General features: G+C 39.1%; 1 protein-coding gene across 1 annotated transcript; it reads left to right on the forward strand.

The window, feature by feature from the left end:
- Positions 1–12,468: 12,468 nt before the first annotated feature.
- LOC111543405 (NADH dehydrogenase [ubiquinone] 1 alpha subcomplex subunit 5-like) lies at positions 12,469–13,045 on the forward strand. The gene has a single exon (XM_023213380.1). The coding sequence runs from the start codon at positions 12,469–12,471 to the stop codon at positions 12,772–12,774; it is 306 nt and encodes a 101-aa protein (XP_023069148.1). The 3' UTR covers positions 12,775–13,045.
- Positions 13,046–16,009: the final 2,964 nt, after the last annotated feature.

Here is a 16,009-nt window from a genome sequence, read left to right on the forward strand (position 1 = left end):
CAGTTAGAAAAAAGTGTTTTCCACTTGTTCATTGTTGTGGCTAAACAACCTGTAGTCTCCCTGGCCCCAGTTTCCTACTAAAGATTATATAACCACAAAGCTAGACTAGCCTCCAGATCTCCTATCCCCAATGAGATACTGACTTCAAATATAAATGAAAATTAGATATGCCACATTCACAGTGATACATGCATCATCTTCATCATTTCTGTTTTATTGAATGTTTACTTCATGGAAGTAAATTTGATAAGCATATCATATTATGTACATTATGTTATTTGATCTACACAACTCTATGATTGGATGTGGTAGATTGTTGCAGTCCCAATTTGGTTTTGTCTGTGTCTACACCCTTAGGTAGTCAACTCTCACACTGACTCTGGACTTGGCCAATGGAATAATGTGCCTTGTGTTGGCTAGTAGAACAATAACATGATATAGGCAAAGGTTTGTAACAAACTTGACCACTGGGGGATATGAATAAGCCCAAACTAGACCATTGGAGACATGTGGTATATTCATCCCCATCACCTTAACAACCAGTACCAACAAACAGCCAGCACAAATCACAAGACATATGGCCATTGTAGATCAACTATCAACTAGTCCACAGTTAACCCTTAGCTGCATGCAGTCACATCCATGAGTTCAAGTGAAGCCAGCAGAAAAACTGTCTCACTGAACTCAACTCCAAATTGTCAGCTCTTAGAACCATAAGCTATTAAGTTATCTTTAATCCCCTAAACTATGGTCAACAAAGACTAATTGATAAACTGGAATGTATAATATCCATGTCCCAATTCTACAGGCAAGCAAAACTAAGAGAAAAAATGCCCAAGGTTATACAACTAACAAGGGCTGGATTTATGATTAAAACCCAAATCTATCTGACTTCAAAGCCCATGTTTTTGATAGCAATCTCAAACAATATATTCTGAGCAAACCACTAATTGCAAACAACCAGAAATATACCCCTAAAACCTTCCTACTTTTCTGAATGACATATTGTGAATTTTTCAACCTTGATCTCTTTAACTCTGTGGTAAGTGTAACTATCACTAGCTTGTACTATTAATAAAACAATAAAGAACAAAAAATATTTTGTGGGTTTATGATTCACTGTGAAATGTAGCATTTCCTGTTGTTGTTGTTTACTTTTTGTCCCGAATTTACATTTTTAGGCTCGTAGGTTTGGCCCAGTTTCTAATAAAGTAGGATCCTGTGAAAATTTTCATATTCTCTACACCTTTTGGCTTCATGATGTCTTTCCCTGTACCTGTGTGTTTGCCTATGATGTTTGCTCTACATGGGGCGTTTCCTCCATATCCCTAGTATCTACCCTCCTCATATGAAGACTGTCATTCTGATTCAGTGCCAGTCCTGCACTCTTCCATCAGAGTTACTGCCTCTCCTTTGTGTTTTATGGCATTTGGCACATACCTCTATTATAGTGCCTACAATATTTGCTCTCATAACTGTCTTTTCCACTAAACATATTCTGTATTGAATCCTCAACACCTAGGATAGTATCTGGCATGTAGTAGGGGCTAAATAAACTTTGTTAAATAAATGAATTAATCAATCAATCAAAAATAAAATTGTTCTCAACCCACTTCTTTAGTTGTATCTCAAATAAGTCCTCATCTCCCATCCTCTATTTCAATTAAATTGAATTACTTCTCCATATAGACCTCCCTACGTGTCAAAGAGACAGGCTGGATATTCATTCATCAAGCCCATTTTCTCTTCTTCCTGGGCACACACATTTCTCTTCCCACTAGACTACATTTTCCAGCATCTCTTGCACTTGGGTGTGGACATGTGCTTAAGTTTTGGTTAACAGAATATAAGCAGAAGTGATTTGTACACCTTCCAGGCCTGGTCCACAGACATTTCCTAAACTGTTTTTTTCCATACTCTTTCTCCTTTTACCAGCTTAATGTAGGTGAGCACAGTGGCCTTGGAGGTATTAAAGATGAGGAAGCCAAAAGATGGTCCTTCAATCACCACTTGTCAGATAGTCAGAACTAAACAAAAATGTTCATTTCAGACTTTATGGGAACAAGAATTAAACTCCTATTCTGTTAAATCACTGAGATTTGGGGATTTATCTGTTATACCAGAAAACTTTATCTCAACTCATATACTGATGCTGTATCTTTGGTTTTCTGTAGCCCCACTATACTGTATGTCCTTGTCTCTAATATATGCTTGTCCAGTTGTACCCACCCTTTGAGATACAACTTTAGCCGTTATGCCTTCCATGGTCCTTCCAATGGACACTGGTCTTCCTCTGAAATACTCTAATGTTTTATTTTCATATCTCTTAGACATGTGCCGTGTTCTACTAGTATCACTGATATTTAAGTTATATTTCTAAACATAAAATGCTAACATTCAAATAACCCTGTGATATGAATCTTGTCTTACTCATCTCTATTTTCCCCACAGCACTCAACATGCAGCCTTATGCCAAGCAGACATTTTTTCAAATCTGTATTTGTGCTCTATACACATCATAATGTTTTAGACATAAATACACTTACCCATCTTTTGAGGCAAGTATATTAATTTGTTTTTGTTTTATTTTCTTTTTATTCTGCCCTCTTTTTTGTGGTTTTTCTTCTTCTTAGGCATTTTTCCTTGCCATTTCTCTAAACTATTTCCAGTGCCATTAGATCTCTCTTGAGGACCCGTGATCAGAATGACATGGAGCCCAATATTCCAGATGTGGCTCTTCCGTTAATATATTGGGCAACATTAACCACTGGGGTTTTGGTGAGTCTTTATGGGAGATAACAGTGATTACATCTTTCTTCCCTAAACCCAAAAATGTGTCTGTCATTTAAAAAAAAAAAAACAATTAAATCATCTATTTTCAGTTGATGAAGTATAAATTAAGAGTTTTTGTAGAATAGAACCCATTCTGAGGGTTGGCTTCATCTACTTCTTTCGGACCACAGAGTCCTAATGGGAGTCATTTGAGGTTGGAAAAGCTAAACATAATAGGTCCTGGATTTCCTGAATTACACTGAAGACTATAACATTTAGAAATAGAACTCTGAGCATTAAATCCTCTGAGAAGAAGGAAGATTTAAATTCTTCTAGAGCACTTAATGTTTTCTTTTTGCCTTTTTAATCCCTTAAATGGAAATGAATTTAGAATAGTCTGTGCCCAGTGGAAACTGGGTTTTGGTTTTTAACATCTATACATCTAAGCCTTGCAAAGGTGAGTTCTAGATGTTAAAAATTTTTAGATCATGATAAAAAAAATGAGCAGAAGGAATGAACTCTTTATTCCTATACAACACAAAAATCTTAGAGAAACTTCTAATTTTCCTGTAAAACCTACAGTGATTTTTTTTTCTCATTTATGTGCTCTTCTCTCTTCCAAGCCCCTAGTAACACCCTACCAGGGACTGGGACAGGGATGTCATGGGGTGAGAAACATAAACACCTGAGGACTGTCAATAGAACCATAAGAAACACTGTAATGGTGCAGTCAGACATGGTAAGAGGTAGGTGGCAATAAGGTTAAATGCTGATAAAGAAATCAGCAAGTGTCAAGCAGACAATGCATGGTGAAACTATCTGAAAAATGGAAAACAAATGCTGAATAGTAATTAGAAAATAGTTCCACGATTATGGTAGAAAAGTCTGAAAGCCTTCAGCTTAACCACATGCAGCTGAGAAAGGAAAAGCAAGGCTGTGAGTAGTGCTGGAGGAATATATTATCTATCAAAGTGAGGGCAATCTCTGAAGATTTTTTCAGGGAAAACCAAGTTCAGAAATTTTATCCTCTTCTTCTCTTTCCTGCTTTGTTTCTCTAACCACCGTGCTTTATTTAATAGCAATCAGTCCAAAGCACTTCTGTGATGAAGAATGCACTGTAGTAAAAGCACTCTCATCAGGCCCGATTATGCTTCCACCTCTGCTACTTAATTACCAGGTCTGTGACCTTAGCCAATATTCTCATCTCTCTGTACCTCAGCTTTCCAAGGGGTTAGGTTGGCTGATCTCTAGAGTCCTTTCTGGTTCTAAAGTTCTCTGGCTGTTTGATTCTTGACCTCAAAGTCTTTTTTCCACCCTAATTTACATTCTTTAGTATCTGTCCATCACAGGAACAGCCCAGATAGATTTCTAATATCTGCCAGCACCCAGAATTTATCACCTGATAGAGGAAGTTTGCTTAGGAGTCAGGAATTAATGAAGACCTATGATTTTAAGGGGCCGAAATTGAGATGAGCTGTTATAAGATTTTTAGATAGTCAGCCCCATGGTGAGTTGAAGCCTCAGAGCACCTTAGGGTTGGCTAGGCACTGAAAATTCAAGAAAGTTAATACTTCTTTGTGAGACTGAACTGATGAATTATTTATTATTTGCAGTAGGCATATATTGGAACCAACTCAATTTGGTGTTTATATTTGTAAGAAAAGCACATTTGGGGTAAGGGTGGCACCAGAAGTCATTGGCTGCCAATCTTTCTAGAGCAGGTTTTTACCAGATAAAATTTTCCTGATTCATTTACTATGGTCCACCATAAAACCTGCAATGTAGGCTCAAAAATGTCATTTGGCAACAAATCTTTAATATATCCAAGTTCACATATGAATATTAACTAGTTCCCAGTGATTACTGTGTAGACCTGGATGTCAATTTTATTAAGTTATAGGAATTTATATATTCTGGCCATGCAGGTAGCATGACTGGTACATTATTTTTCACCAAATTACTAGTTGGGACTCATTTGGAGCAAAGAATCATAATAGAGGAGTAAATACAAGAAGTGTTCATCAACTAAAAGAAACTTTAGAAACTCTTTTCTGGCATAGGAATAGCCCAGTCAATGGGAATATGACAAATACTCCTTGGTACTTATAGACTTAATAGTTCTGGTCTTGACTATTTATGACTGACCCCAAGGACTTATAAATGACTGGAGGCATGGTGAACACAGACAGAGAAGCAAGGCACTGTTTTTCCAAACATAATATGTGCACCACTTGTGGTATGCAGAATGCTTGTAAAACATAAAAATCCATGTGTACGTAAGTGACCCAATTTAAGATTTAAATCACCTCTGCATTTAAATTATAAATACAATCTTTCAGCTTATATAAAACAAAAGGATTGAAAGCAAAATATGTATCAAGGATAAAGGAGGGAAGAAGTTGAGGGTTACATTTGAAGGGGTTAATGTGGAAAGGGGTCAGCCCTAGGAGCAGGAAAGGAGATTTCTGGAACAAAGTTTACAAATTACCTGAGGGTTTTGTTAAAATGCACTTTCTGATTCAGCACATGTAGGGTGGGCTGAGGGTCTGTATTTCTAACAGGCTTCCAGATAATATTGAACTGATCCAAATGCCATGCCTTGGCTAGCAAGGAAGGTTCTAGAATCTTTCACTCCACCAAAGTGGAAATGGCCTCCAGGTGAACTGGAGATAGAAACTTCCATGATATTTAATTTTATAGTTACATTCTATTGATCTAAGTGATATAGGCATACCTATAGTAACAATATTATTTCCATCTAACTCCATTTTATTTTTAAAAAGTGAGTTGTTTTCAAGATAAATATTAAGTAAGTATGACAGGTGTACTTTAAATTTCACAAACTATAACATAAGTTTGCAACTGACTTATGGAAAAGTGCTGACATGAAGACTGAACGTACACTCAGTATCCCATTATTCAAACTATGTGGTTTCTCACTTTAATACTTTAATACAAGACCTTATTTAAACTTTACAACAGCTAATGAAGCTGACAATTTTAATCTGTTTTACAGACGAGGAAATTGGTTTATACCCATTATTCCATTATTCAGATCACGTGGTCTTGTTCTCATTTTAATACAGGATTTCATTTAAACTTTACAACAGCTTTATGAAGTTGATAGTTTTAATCTCTATTAGAGATGAAAAATTGGCATAATTCTACGATATTTGGGGATTATTGAAGGTCTCAGGATATTGTTGTCTCTTATACTTGACATTTACTCTCTGAGGCACTCCTGCCCTTCTTCCTAGGCACTGCTGTCTTTGAGCACTCCCTTCCCTGCACACTTATGGTTAAACAAGCCCCTTTGCTTTGACTCATTCATTATTCAGAGGTATTAACACTATCAATAAGAATACTTTCTCCATCATGGAAATCACCCCACAGCTTCAAAGTGATGTCTGACATCTTTGTCCTTATTCACTGTGTTGACTTTATTATTGAACTCTCAAGGCATATTCTTAGTTTCAATTTCTTGGGGGGCAACTCACCATGACTTCCATGTACAGGATATTTTGATTCCAAGTAAAACAGTTGCTTCTCTAAGGCAAAGTAGTGATGGCAGAACTCCAAGCAAACTTTTGCACTTGCAGTTCTCTCAGTGGATAATAATAATAACCTATCACAATGATATCCATTATAATGAACATTTTGTGCTTTCCCTTTGTAATAAGACCTTGTTACTAGCTAAGGCTCTGTATGCAATAAGAGGAGATTGACTCCTAAGAATTGAAGTCATCAATAAGTTTGAGCTTATGGTCTTAGAAACCTTCGGGTGACTTAGTTTAATTGGGAAAGAGATGCAGCTAACATAAATCCAAACAGACTTACTGAGAGGAAAGTCATTAAAATAACCCAAGTACTTAGATACATAACCAAAAGAATCTGGGGACAAATAATTCTGCACTAAAGGGTAATAAACATTTGAGAGAACTTATAAAAACAGAGATGGCAGAAACAACTTGTCCAAAAGATCGGACTGGCAAGTCAGCTTATTAGAGGGAAAAAAATAAAGAAATCACTGCAAAATAGAAAGATTGAACTAAAGATAAAGATAAAAGTGGTCATTTTATCTCATGAGTCTTTATTAATCTTTTTTGTTCAGTGCATAGAATCTGCACTATAGCTGACTTTCAGATTACATTACTGAGAGTAATAAGGCAGCATATAGCTCTCTGGGTGAGTCTATTTACTCACTGGGCTTATCAGTAAAAGTGAATGATAAGGTAGCAACAATAAGGTGGCAGTAATGGAAAGGATACTTAACCAGATGACCAGAGAACTAGATTCTAACGCCAATTTTGCCATTAGTTAATTGTACTGAAATGGGCAAGTCATATGCCAGCTGAGGATCTTGGATTTCCTCACTGATAAAACCATGATATTAAACCAAATAATCCTAAGAATTATTTCAGCTTGATATGGTTTGGCTGTCACACCACCCAAATCTCATCTTGAATTGTAGCTCCCATAATTCCTACGTGTTGTGGCAGGGAGCTGGTGGGAGATAATTGAATCATGGGGATGGTTTCCCCCATACTGTCCTCATGGTAGTGAATAAGTCTCACAAGATCTTATGGTTTTATAAGGGGAAATCCCTTTCACTTGTTTCTTATTCTTTCTTGTCTGCTGCCATGTAAGACATGCCTTTCACCTTCCATCATGATTGTGAGGCCTCCCCAGTCATATGGAACTGTGAGTCCATTAAACCTCTTTTCTTTTATAAACTACCCAGTCTCTCGAGTATGTCTTCATCAGCAGCAGGGAAACGGACAAATACACAGTTCTACCCTTACCTGCTTCAGGACTGGAGCTAGACCAGATGCTCTCTTGCGGTCTCTTCCAACAAAGGAGCTCTGATTTTTCATTACACAGAGACATAAACATTGCAAAAATATATCCATCCTTATAAATATGTTTTGTGCTTACTATGCTTTGGATAATAGCTACTGGTAATCAAGGAATCAGTTGTTTTAGCCCTGACTAAATCAGTGGTTCCTTCAGTTTCTAATGTGAGGTTGACTTTTCTTCAGGTTATTATTATGAACACATTCATTCATTCTCATTCTCTCTCTCTCTCTCTCTCTAACTGAGCCTAAAATTTCCTTGGGGTAGGTCATACCTATTTACCATGGTTAACTTTGGAAGAAAGGTATTAAAGAGACAGACCAGCTGCCCTCGAACAGAATCACCCCTTTGGGGTACAACAACTCAATTTTAACACTCCAAGACTTTTGAGATCAACTGATGTTAATCAGAGTGACTAATTCACACAAAAAATTAACAGCTTCAAAACAAAACAAAACCTCTCAGGAGAGCAGAGCAAGATGGCTTAATAGAAGCATATGCCATATTTCCCCCAGCAATAACACCAAATTTTAACTATTACAAAATTTTAAATACTACATACAACAAAGCCCTTTCACAAGAGCCAAAAATCAGGTAAGCAATCACAGTACCTGGCCTCAACTTTGTATCACTGAAAGAAGCACTGAAGAGGCTAGGAGAGAGAGTCTTGAATCATTGACACTACCTCTCCTCCTCTACCCCCCAAGCAGCAGCAGCGTAGGATGGAGAGTCTGTGCACTTCCAGGTGGGAGAATGCAGCCACTGGGAGACGTTACATTGAACTCAGGACTACTCTGTCACAGAGGAGAGCAAAGCCATGCTGGTTTCAGTCAGTACCTTAGCACAGAAGAAGCATTTAAATCAGATCTAGTCAGAGGGGAATTGCCCATCCCAGCAGGTGGAACTCGAGTTTCCCTGCTGGCCAAAGTGATCTGAGGTTCTAGGTAAACTTGACAGGTGGTCTAGGACACAAGGACTGCAAATCTTAGGCAAGTCCTACTTAGTACTGGTCTGGGCTTAGAGCCGGTGGACTTGGGTTGGGGCAGGTGACCTAATGAGACACCAGATGCAGTGGCAAAGGGAGTATGTACACCATCCCTCCCCAATCCCAGTCAGTGCAGCCCAGAGCAATGAAAATGACCCGTTCCTTCTGCTTGAGAAGAGGAGAGCAAAGAGTAAAGAGGACCTTGCCTTGCATCTTGGAGACCAGCTCAGACATGGTAAAATAGGGCACCAGGCAGAGTTGTGAAGCCCCCATTCTAGGCCATAGCTTAAAGACATTTCTAGACATACCCTCAGCCAAAAGAGAACCTGCTGCCTTGAAGGGAAGGACTCAGTCCTGGCAGGATATATCACCTGCTGACTAAAGAACTCTTGGGTCCTAAATAACCAATAGCAACATCCAGGTAGTACACAGTGGGCCTTGGGCTCTGAGACATGCTGGCTTCAGGTGTGACTCAGCACACTCCCAGCTATGGTGGCTATGGTGAAAGATACCTTCTGTTTGAGAAAAGCAGAGGGAAAGTAAAGGGGACTTTTTCTTGCACCTGAGGTACCAGCTCAGTCACGGAAGGTAAAGCACCAAGCAAACTCTTGGGTTTCTCAAGTTCAGGTCTGGGCTCTTGGACAGTACTTCTGAAACTGTCCTGGATTGGAGGGGAGCCCACTCCCCTGAAGAGTGAGTCCCAGTCCTGACAGCATCCACCACAAGTTGATTGAAGAGCCTTTGGAATTTAAGTGAACATTGGTGGTGGTCTGGCAGAACCCTTCATGGGCTGGTGGTGGTGGTGGCAACAGGGAGAGGCTCCTCTCTGCCTGTGGAAAGGAGATGGAAGAGCAGGAAAAACTTTTGCCTTGTGGTTTGAGTGTCAGCTTAGATTCAGTAAAGGAAAACATCAGGTAAATTTCTATGGCTTTTGACTCCAATCCCTGACTCATGGACAGCATTTCTGGACCCACCTGGGGCCTGGGGGAACACACTACCCTTAAAGGAGGGACAAAACCTGACTGGCTTTGTCACTTGCTGATTATAGAGACCTAGGGCCTTGAGGGAACATAGGTGATAGCCAGGTGTTAGTTACCGTGGGCCTTCGGCAAGACCCAGTGCTGTACTGGCTTCGGGTATGAACCAGCATAGTCCCAATGGTAGTGGCCACAGGGGTGCGCACGTCCCCTTACCCCGAGTTCCAGGCAGCTCAACACAGAGAATGACTCCATTTTGCAGGGAGAAAGTAAGGGAAAAGAACAAGAGTCTCTGCCTGGTAATCCAGAGAGTTCTTCCAGATCTTGTCCAAGACTACCAAGGTGGCACCTCTGTAAGTCTCCAAGAGTCACGGCGTTATTGGTCTTGGGACAGAAGTCCCTTCTAATACCTAGAAAGCATTCCTGAGAAGGATGAGCACAAATAAGCCCAGACTACAAAGACTACAATAAATGCCTAACTCTTCAAGGCCAAACACTGACAAACACTGACAAGCATTAAGAGCATCCAAGAAAACATAACCTCAGCATATTAACTAAATGAGGCACCAGGGACCAATCCTAAAGGAAAAATATGTGCTTTCAGACAGAGAATTCAAAATAGTTATTTTGAGGAAACTCAAAGAAAGACAAAATAACGCAGATAAGGAATTCAGAATTCTATTAAATAAATTAAACCAAGAGATTGAAATAATTAAAAATAATCAAGGTCGGGCACGGTGGCTTACATCTGTAATCCCAGCACTTTGGGAGGCCAAGGTGGGTGGATCACCAGGTCAGGAGATCGAGACCATCCTGGCTAACATGGTGAAACCCCGTCTCTACTAAAAATACCAAAAAAAGTTAGCTGGGCATGGTGGTGGTTGCCTAGAGTCCCAGCTACTCAGGAGGCTGAGGCAGGAGAATGGCATGAACCCAGGAGGCAGAGCTTGCAGTGAGCCAAGATGGTGCAACTGCACTCCAGCCTGGGCGACATAGCGAAACTCGATCTCACAAAAAAAAAAAAAGAAAAGAAAAGAAACAAAAATTCTAGAGTTGAAAAATTCAATAGGCAATGAAGAATGCATCAGATTCTCTTAATAGCAGAACTTATCAAGCAGAAGAAAGAATTTGTGAGCTTAAAGAAGGGCTATTTGAAAATATACAGTCACAGGAGACAAAGGAATAAAGAATAAAAAACCATGAAGCATGCCTACAAGATCTAGAAACTAGCCTTGAAAGGCAAATCTAAGAGTTATTGACCTTAAAGAGGAGGTAGATAAAGAGATAGGGATAGAATATGTATCCAAAGCAATAATATAAGAGAACTTCCTAAATCTAGAGTGAGATATCAATATCCAGTTACAAGAAGGTTATAGAACACCAAGCAGATATAACCCAAAGAAGACTACCTGAAGTCTTTTAATATCAGACTTCCCAAGGTCAAGGATAAAGAAAGGATCCTAAAAGGAGCAAGGGAAAAGAAACAAATAACATAAAATGCTGCTTCAATACATCTTGAGGCAGACTTTTCAGTGGAAACCTTACAGGCCAGGAGAGAGTGGCATGACATATTTAAAGTGCTGAAGGATAAAACGTTTACCTTAGAATAGTATATCCAGTGAATATATCCTTCAAGCATGAAGGAGAAAGAAAGAGCTTCTCAGACAAACAAAAGCTGAGGGATTTCAACAACGCTAGACCTGTTCTACACTAAGTACTAAGGGAGTTCTTCCATCTGAAAGAAAAGGACATTAATGAGCAATAAAAAATTAGCTGAAGTAACAAAACTCACTGGTAATAGCACATATAACATTATAACATTGTAATTGTGGTGTGTAAACTACTTTTCTTTTTTTGAGACAGAGTCTTGAGTCTTGCTCTGTCACCCAGGCTAGAGTGCAGTGGCATGATCTCAGCTCACTGCAACCTCCACCTCCCAGGTTCAAGAGATTCTCCTGCCTCAGCCTCCTGCGTAGCTGGGATTACAGGCACCTGCCACCACGCCCAGCTAATTTTTTTTTTTTTTTTTTTTTTTTTTTAGTAGAGACAGGGTTTCATCATCTTGCCCAGGCTGGTCTCGAACTCCTGACCTTGTGATCCACCTGCCTCAGCCTCCCAAAGTGGTGGGATTACAGGCGTGAGCCACAGCATCTGGCCACTACTCTTATTTTAAGTAGAAAGATTACGCAATGAACCAATCAAAAATAACAACAGCTTTTCACAACATAGTACAATAAGTCATAAAGAGAAACAACAGAAAGTTAAAGGGGGGGATGAAGTTAAAGTGTAGAGTTTTTATTAATTTTATTTTTGCTTCTTTGTTTATGCAAACAAGTGTTAAGTTGTTTTACTTGTTTGCTTAAAATAATGGGTTACAGAATAGTATTTGCAAGCCTCATGGTAACCTCAAATTGAAAAACATTCAGTGGATACACACACACAAAAACCAAGAAATTAAATTATACCACCAGAAAAAACCATCTTCACTAAATGGAAGTCAGAAAGGGAGGAAAGAAAGAAAAGAAGACCACAAAATAACCAGAAAACACGTAATAAAATGGCAGGAGTAAATCCTGACTTATCAATAATAACAATGAATATAAATAGACTAAACTCTCTGATGAAAGACATTGAAAAGGACACCAAAAAATGGAAAGATATTCCATATTTATGGATTGGAAGAACTAATATTGTTAAAATGCCCACACTACCCAAAGCAATCTACAGGCTCAATGCAATACCTATCAAAATGCCAATGACATTCTTCACAGAAACAGAAAAGACAGAGTGGCTGAATTGATTTTAAAAAAAAAGTACCCAGTGATCTGTTGCCTATAAGAAACACACTTCACTGGTAAAGACACACATAGAGGCGCTGTCATGGCGGGTGTGCTGAAGAAGAGGCTAAGAATATTGTACACAAAGATTCTTGATGTTCTTGAGGAAATCCCTAAAAATGCAGCATATAGAAAGTATACAGAACAGATTACAAATGAGAAGCTGGCTATGGTTAAAGCAGAACCAGATGTTAAAAAATTAGAAGACCAACTTCAAGGTGGTCAATTAGAAGAGGTGATTCCTCAGGCTGAACATGAACTAATTCTGGCAAGAAAAATGAGGGACTGGAAACCATGGGAGCCATTAGTGGAAAAGCCTCCTGCCGATCAGTGGAAATGGCCAATATAATTATTAAGTGACTTCGACGTGTTGATGGGAAACTGATGTAATTAAATATACTGTTATATTAAGAGTGTTTTCATATTACTGACATTTTATAATCAAGAAAAGCGATATAGAAAATATCTAGGAGACTGTTAAAATTGGTGATTATGGTAATACGGTCATGTGAATCCATTTTTGATTTATAAAGTATTCACACAAATTATTTCAAAGATGATATTTCTATGAACAGAGAGGTCATGGGAAGATTTGAAAATTATTAAAGAAAAATTCCTACAGATCTTCAATGCAGGGACCATAATTAAAAAGTAAAGTTTCTTCAGTAGTATGTTCAATACGTCATTTAATTTTTTTAAGTTATCCTGAAGAAGAAAAGGTCCTTAATATAATCTAAACAAATTTATAGATCACTGTTTGAAGTAAATAATACGAGTGAATATTTTCAAATGTGATAAAATGGCACAAGTGACTAGTGATACAATTTGAAATTATGGTTAACCTCCTTAGCTGTGATCTTATGTATGTAAAACAAAAAATATATATAATTATATCTTGGATTACAAAATCCATAAGTCATTTTATTTTAGTCATTATTTTTTGAATTATACCATTTACTCTGTTTTCTTATAGTCTTAATTTTATTATATTTTGTTGTTACTGTATTATATTTGAAAACTATCAAATTAGAATACATTGTACAGTTGAAGAAATTGACTTGGTACTTAAAAGAAAGATTTCCCATTTAGTAGAAGTTATTGGAGAAACTTGTCCTTTTGTTGCATTTGTGGAAGTTAGTTTTCTGGCCCATGGCCTTTAATTTTCTTAATCAACCTAATTACATCAGGATAGAGGTAGAGTTTCTGTAAAAGAAGAGACATTAAGAGTTCCTGAAATTTGTACCTGGCATACAGATAGGCTTATATTCAAAACATCTTAGTCATGTGACTAAATTCAAAGTGGAATCACTAAATAGTTTGCAGTACGTTTCTAATATAAGTGTAGGTGGTTATCAAAACAAGACAAATGCTGTTCAGGGAAAGAAGTTGGCAAGCTTAAGGTTAAAAATAAAATTATGTGTTCGCCTTTTCTTCCCCCCCCCCCCAAAAAAAAAAAAAAAAAAAAAAAAAAAAAAAAAAAAAGACACACATAGAGGAAAACAAAGGGATAGAAGAAGTATGCCATGCTAATGGAAACCACAAAAGAGCAGGGGTAGCTATACTTACATCATCAAACAAAATAGATTTCAAGACAAAAACTGTAAAAACGGACAAAAAGCCTACTTATATAATGATAAATGGGTCAATTTAGCAAGAGGATATAAAAATTGTACAAGAACAGAAATTATAACAAACTGTCTCTCAGACCACAGTGCAATCAAACTAGAACTCAGGACTAAGAAACTCAATCAAAACCGCTCAACTACATGGAAACTGAATAACCTGCTCCTAAATGACTACTGGGTACATAACGAAATGAAGGCAGAAATAAAGATGTTCTTTGAAACGAATGAGAAGAAAGATACAACATACCAGAATCTCTGGGACACATTTAAAGCAGTGTGGAGAGGGAAATTTATAGCACTAAATGCCCACAAGAGAAAGCAGGAAAGATCTAAAATGGACACTCTAATATCACAATTAAAAGAACTAGAGAAGCAAGAGCAAACACATTCAAAAGCTAGCAGAAGGCAAGAAATAACTAAGATCAGAGCAGAACTGAAGGAGACAGAGACACAAAAAACCCTCCAAAAAAAATCAATGAATCCAGGAGTTGGTTTTTTGAAAAGATCAACAAAACTGATAGACTGCTAGCAAGACTAATAAAGAAGAAAAGAGAGAAGAATCAAATAGACGCAATAAAAAATGATAAAGGGGATATCACCACCGACCCCACAGAAATACAAACTACCATCAGAGAATACTATAAACACCTCTCTGCAAATAAACTAGAAAATCTAGAAGAAATGGATAATTTCCTGGACACGTACACTCTTCCAAGACGAAACTAGGAAGAAGCTGAAGCCCTGAATAGTCCAATAGCAGGCTCGGAAATTGAGGCAATAATTAATACCCTACCAACCAAAAGAAGTCCAGGACCAGATGGATTCACAGCTGAATTCTACCAGAGGTACAAGGAGGAGCTGGTACCTTTCCTTCTGAAACTACTCCAATCAATAGAAAAAGAGGGAATCCTCCCTAACTCATTTTATGACGCCAACATCATCCTGATACCAAAGCCTGGCAGAGACACAACAAAAAAAGAGAATTTTAGACCAATCTCCCTGATGAACATTGATGCAAAAATCCTCAATAAAATACTGGCAGGGGGGCGGAGCAAGATGGCCGAATAGGAACAGCTTCAGTCTCCATCTCCCAGCGCGAGCGACACAGAAGACCAGCGATTTCTGCATTTTCAATTGAGGTACTGCGGTCATCTCATTCGGGAGTGCCGGACAATCGGTGCTGGTCAGCTGCTGCAGCCCGACCAGCGAGAGCTGAAGCAGGGCGAGGCATCGCCTCACCTGGGAAGCACGAGGGGGAAGGGAGTCCCTTTTCCTAGCCAGGGGAACTGAGACACACAACACCTGGAAAATCGGGTAACTCCCACCCCAATACTGCGCTGTAACACCGGCACACCGGAGATTATATCCCACACCTGCCCGGGAGGGTGCCACGCCCACGGAGCCTCTCTCCTTGCTAACACAGCAGTCTGCGGCAATCTAACCGCAAGGCAGCAGCGAGGCTGGGGGAGGGGCGCCCGCCATCGCTGAGGCTTAAGTAGGTAACTAAAGCCGCTGGGAAGCTGGAACTGGGTGGAGCTCACAGCAGCTCAAGGAAACCTGCCTGTCTCTGTAGACTGCGCCTCTGGGGACAGGGCTCAGCTAAAGGAGTAGAAGCCTGTGAAACGCGAACGACTCTGTCTGACAGCTTTGAAGAGAGCAGTGGATCTCCCAACACGGAGGTTGAGATCTGAGAAGGGGCAGTCTGCCTGCTCAAGTGGGTCACTGACCCCTGAGTAGCCTAACTGGGAGACATCCCCCACTAGGGGCAGTCTGACACCCCAAACCTCACAGGGTGGAGTACACCCCTGAGAGGAAGCTTCCAAAGCAAGAATCAGACAGGTGCACTCGCTGTTCAGCAATATTCTATCTTCTGCAACCTCTGCTGCTGATACCCAGGCAAACAGGGTCTGGAGTGGACCTCAAGCAATCTCCAACAGACCTATAGCTGAGGGTCCTGAC

The sequence above is a fragment of the Piliocolobus tephrosceles genome, chromosome 14, assembly GCF_002776525.5.
Source record: "Piliocolobus tephrosceles isolate RC106 chromosome 14, ASM277652v3, whole genome shotgun sequence".
In the NCBI taxonomy this organism is placed as follows: Eukaryota; Metazoa; Chordata; class Mammalia; order Primates; family Cercopithecidae; genus Piliocolobus; species Piliocolobus tephrosceles.

Excerpts from the sequence above, each read along its gene's own strand:
- LOC111543405 (XM_023213380.1), top strand. The coding sequence starts at position 12,469 with ATGGCGGGTGTGCTGAAGAAGAGGCTAAGAATATTGTACACAAAGATT.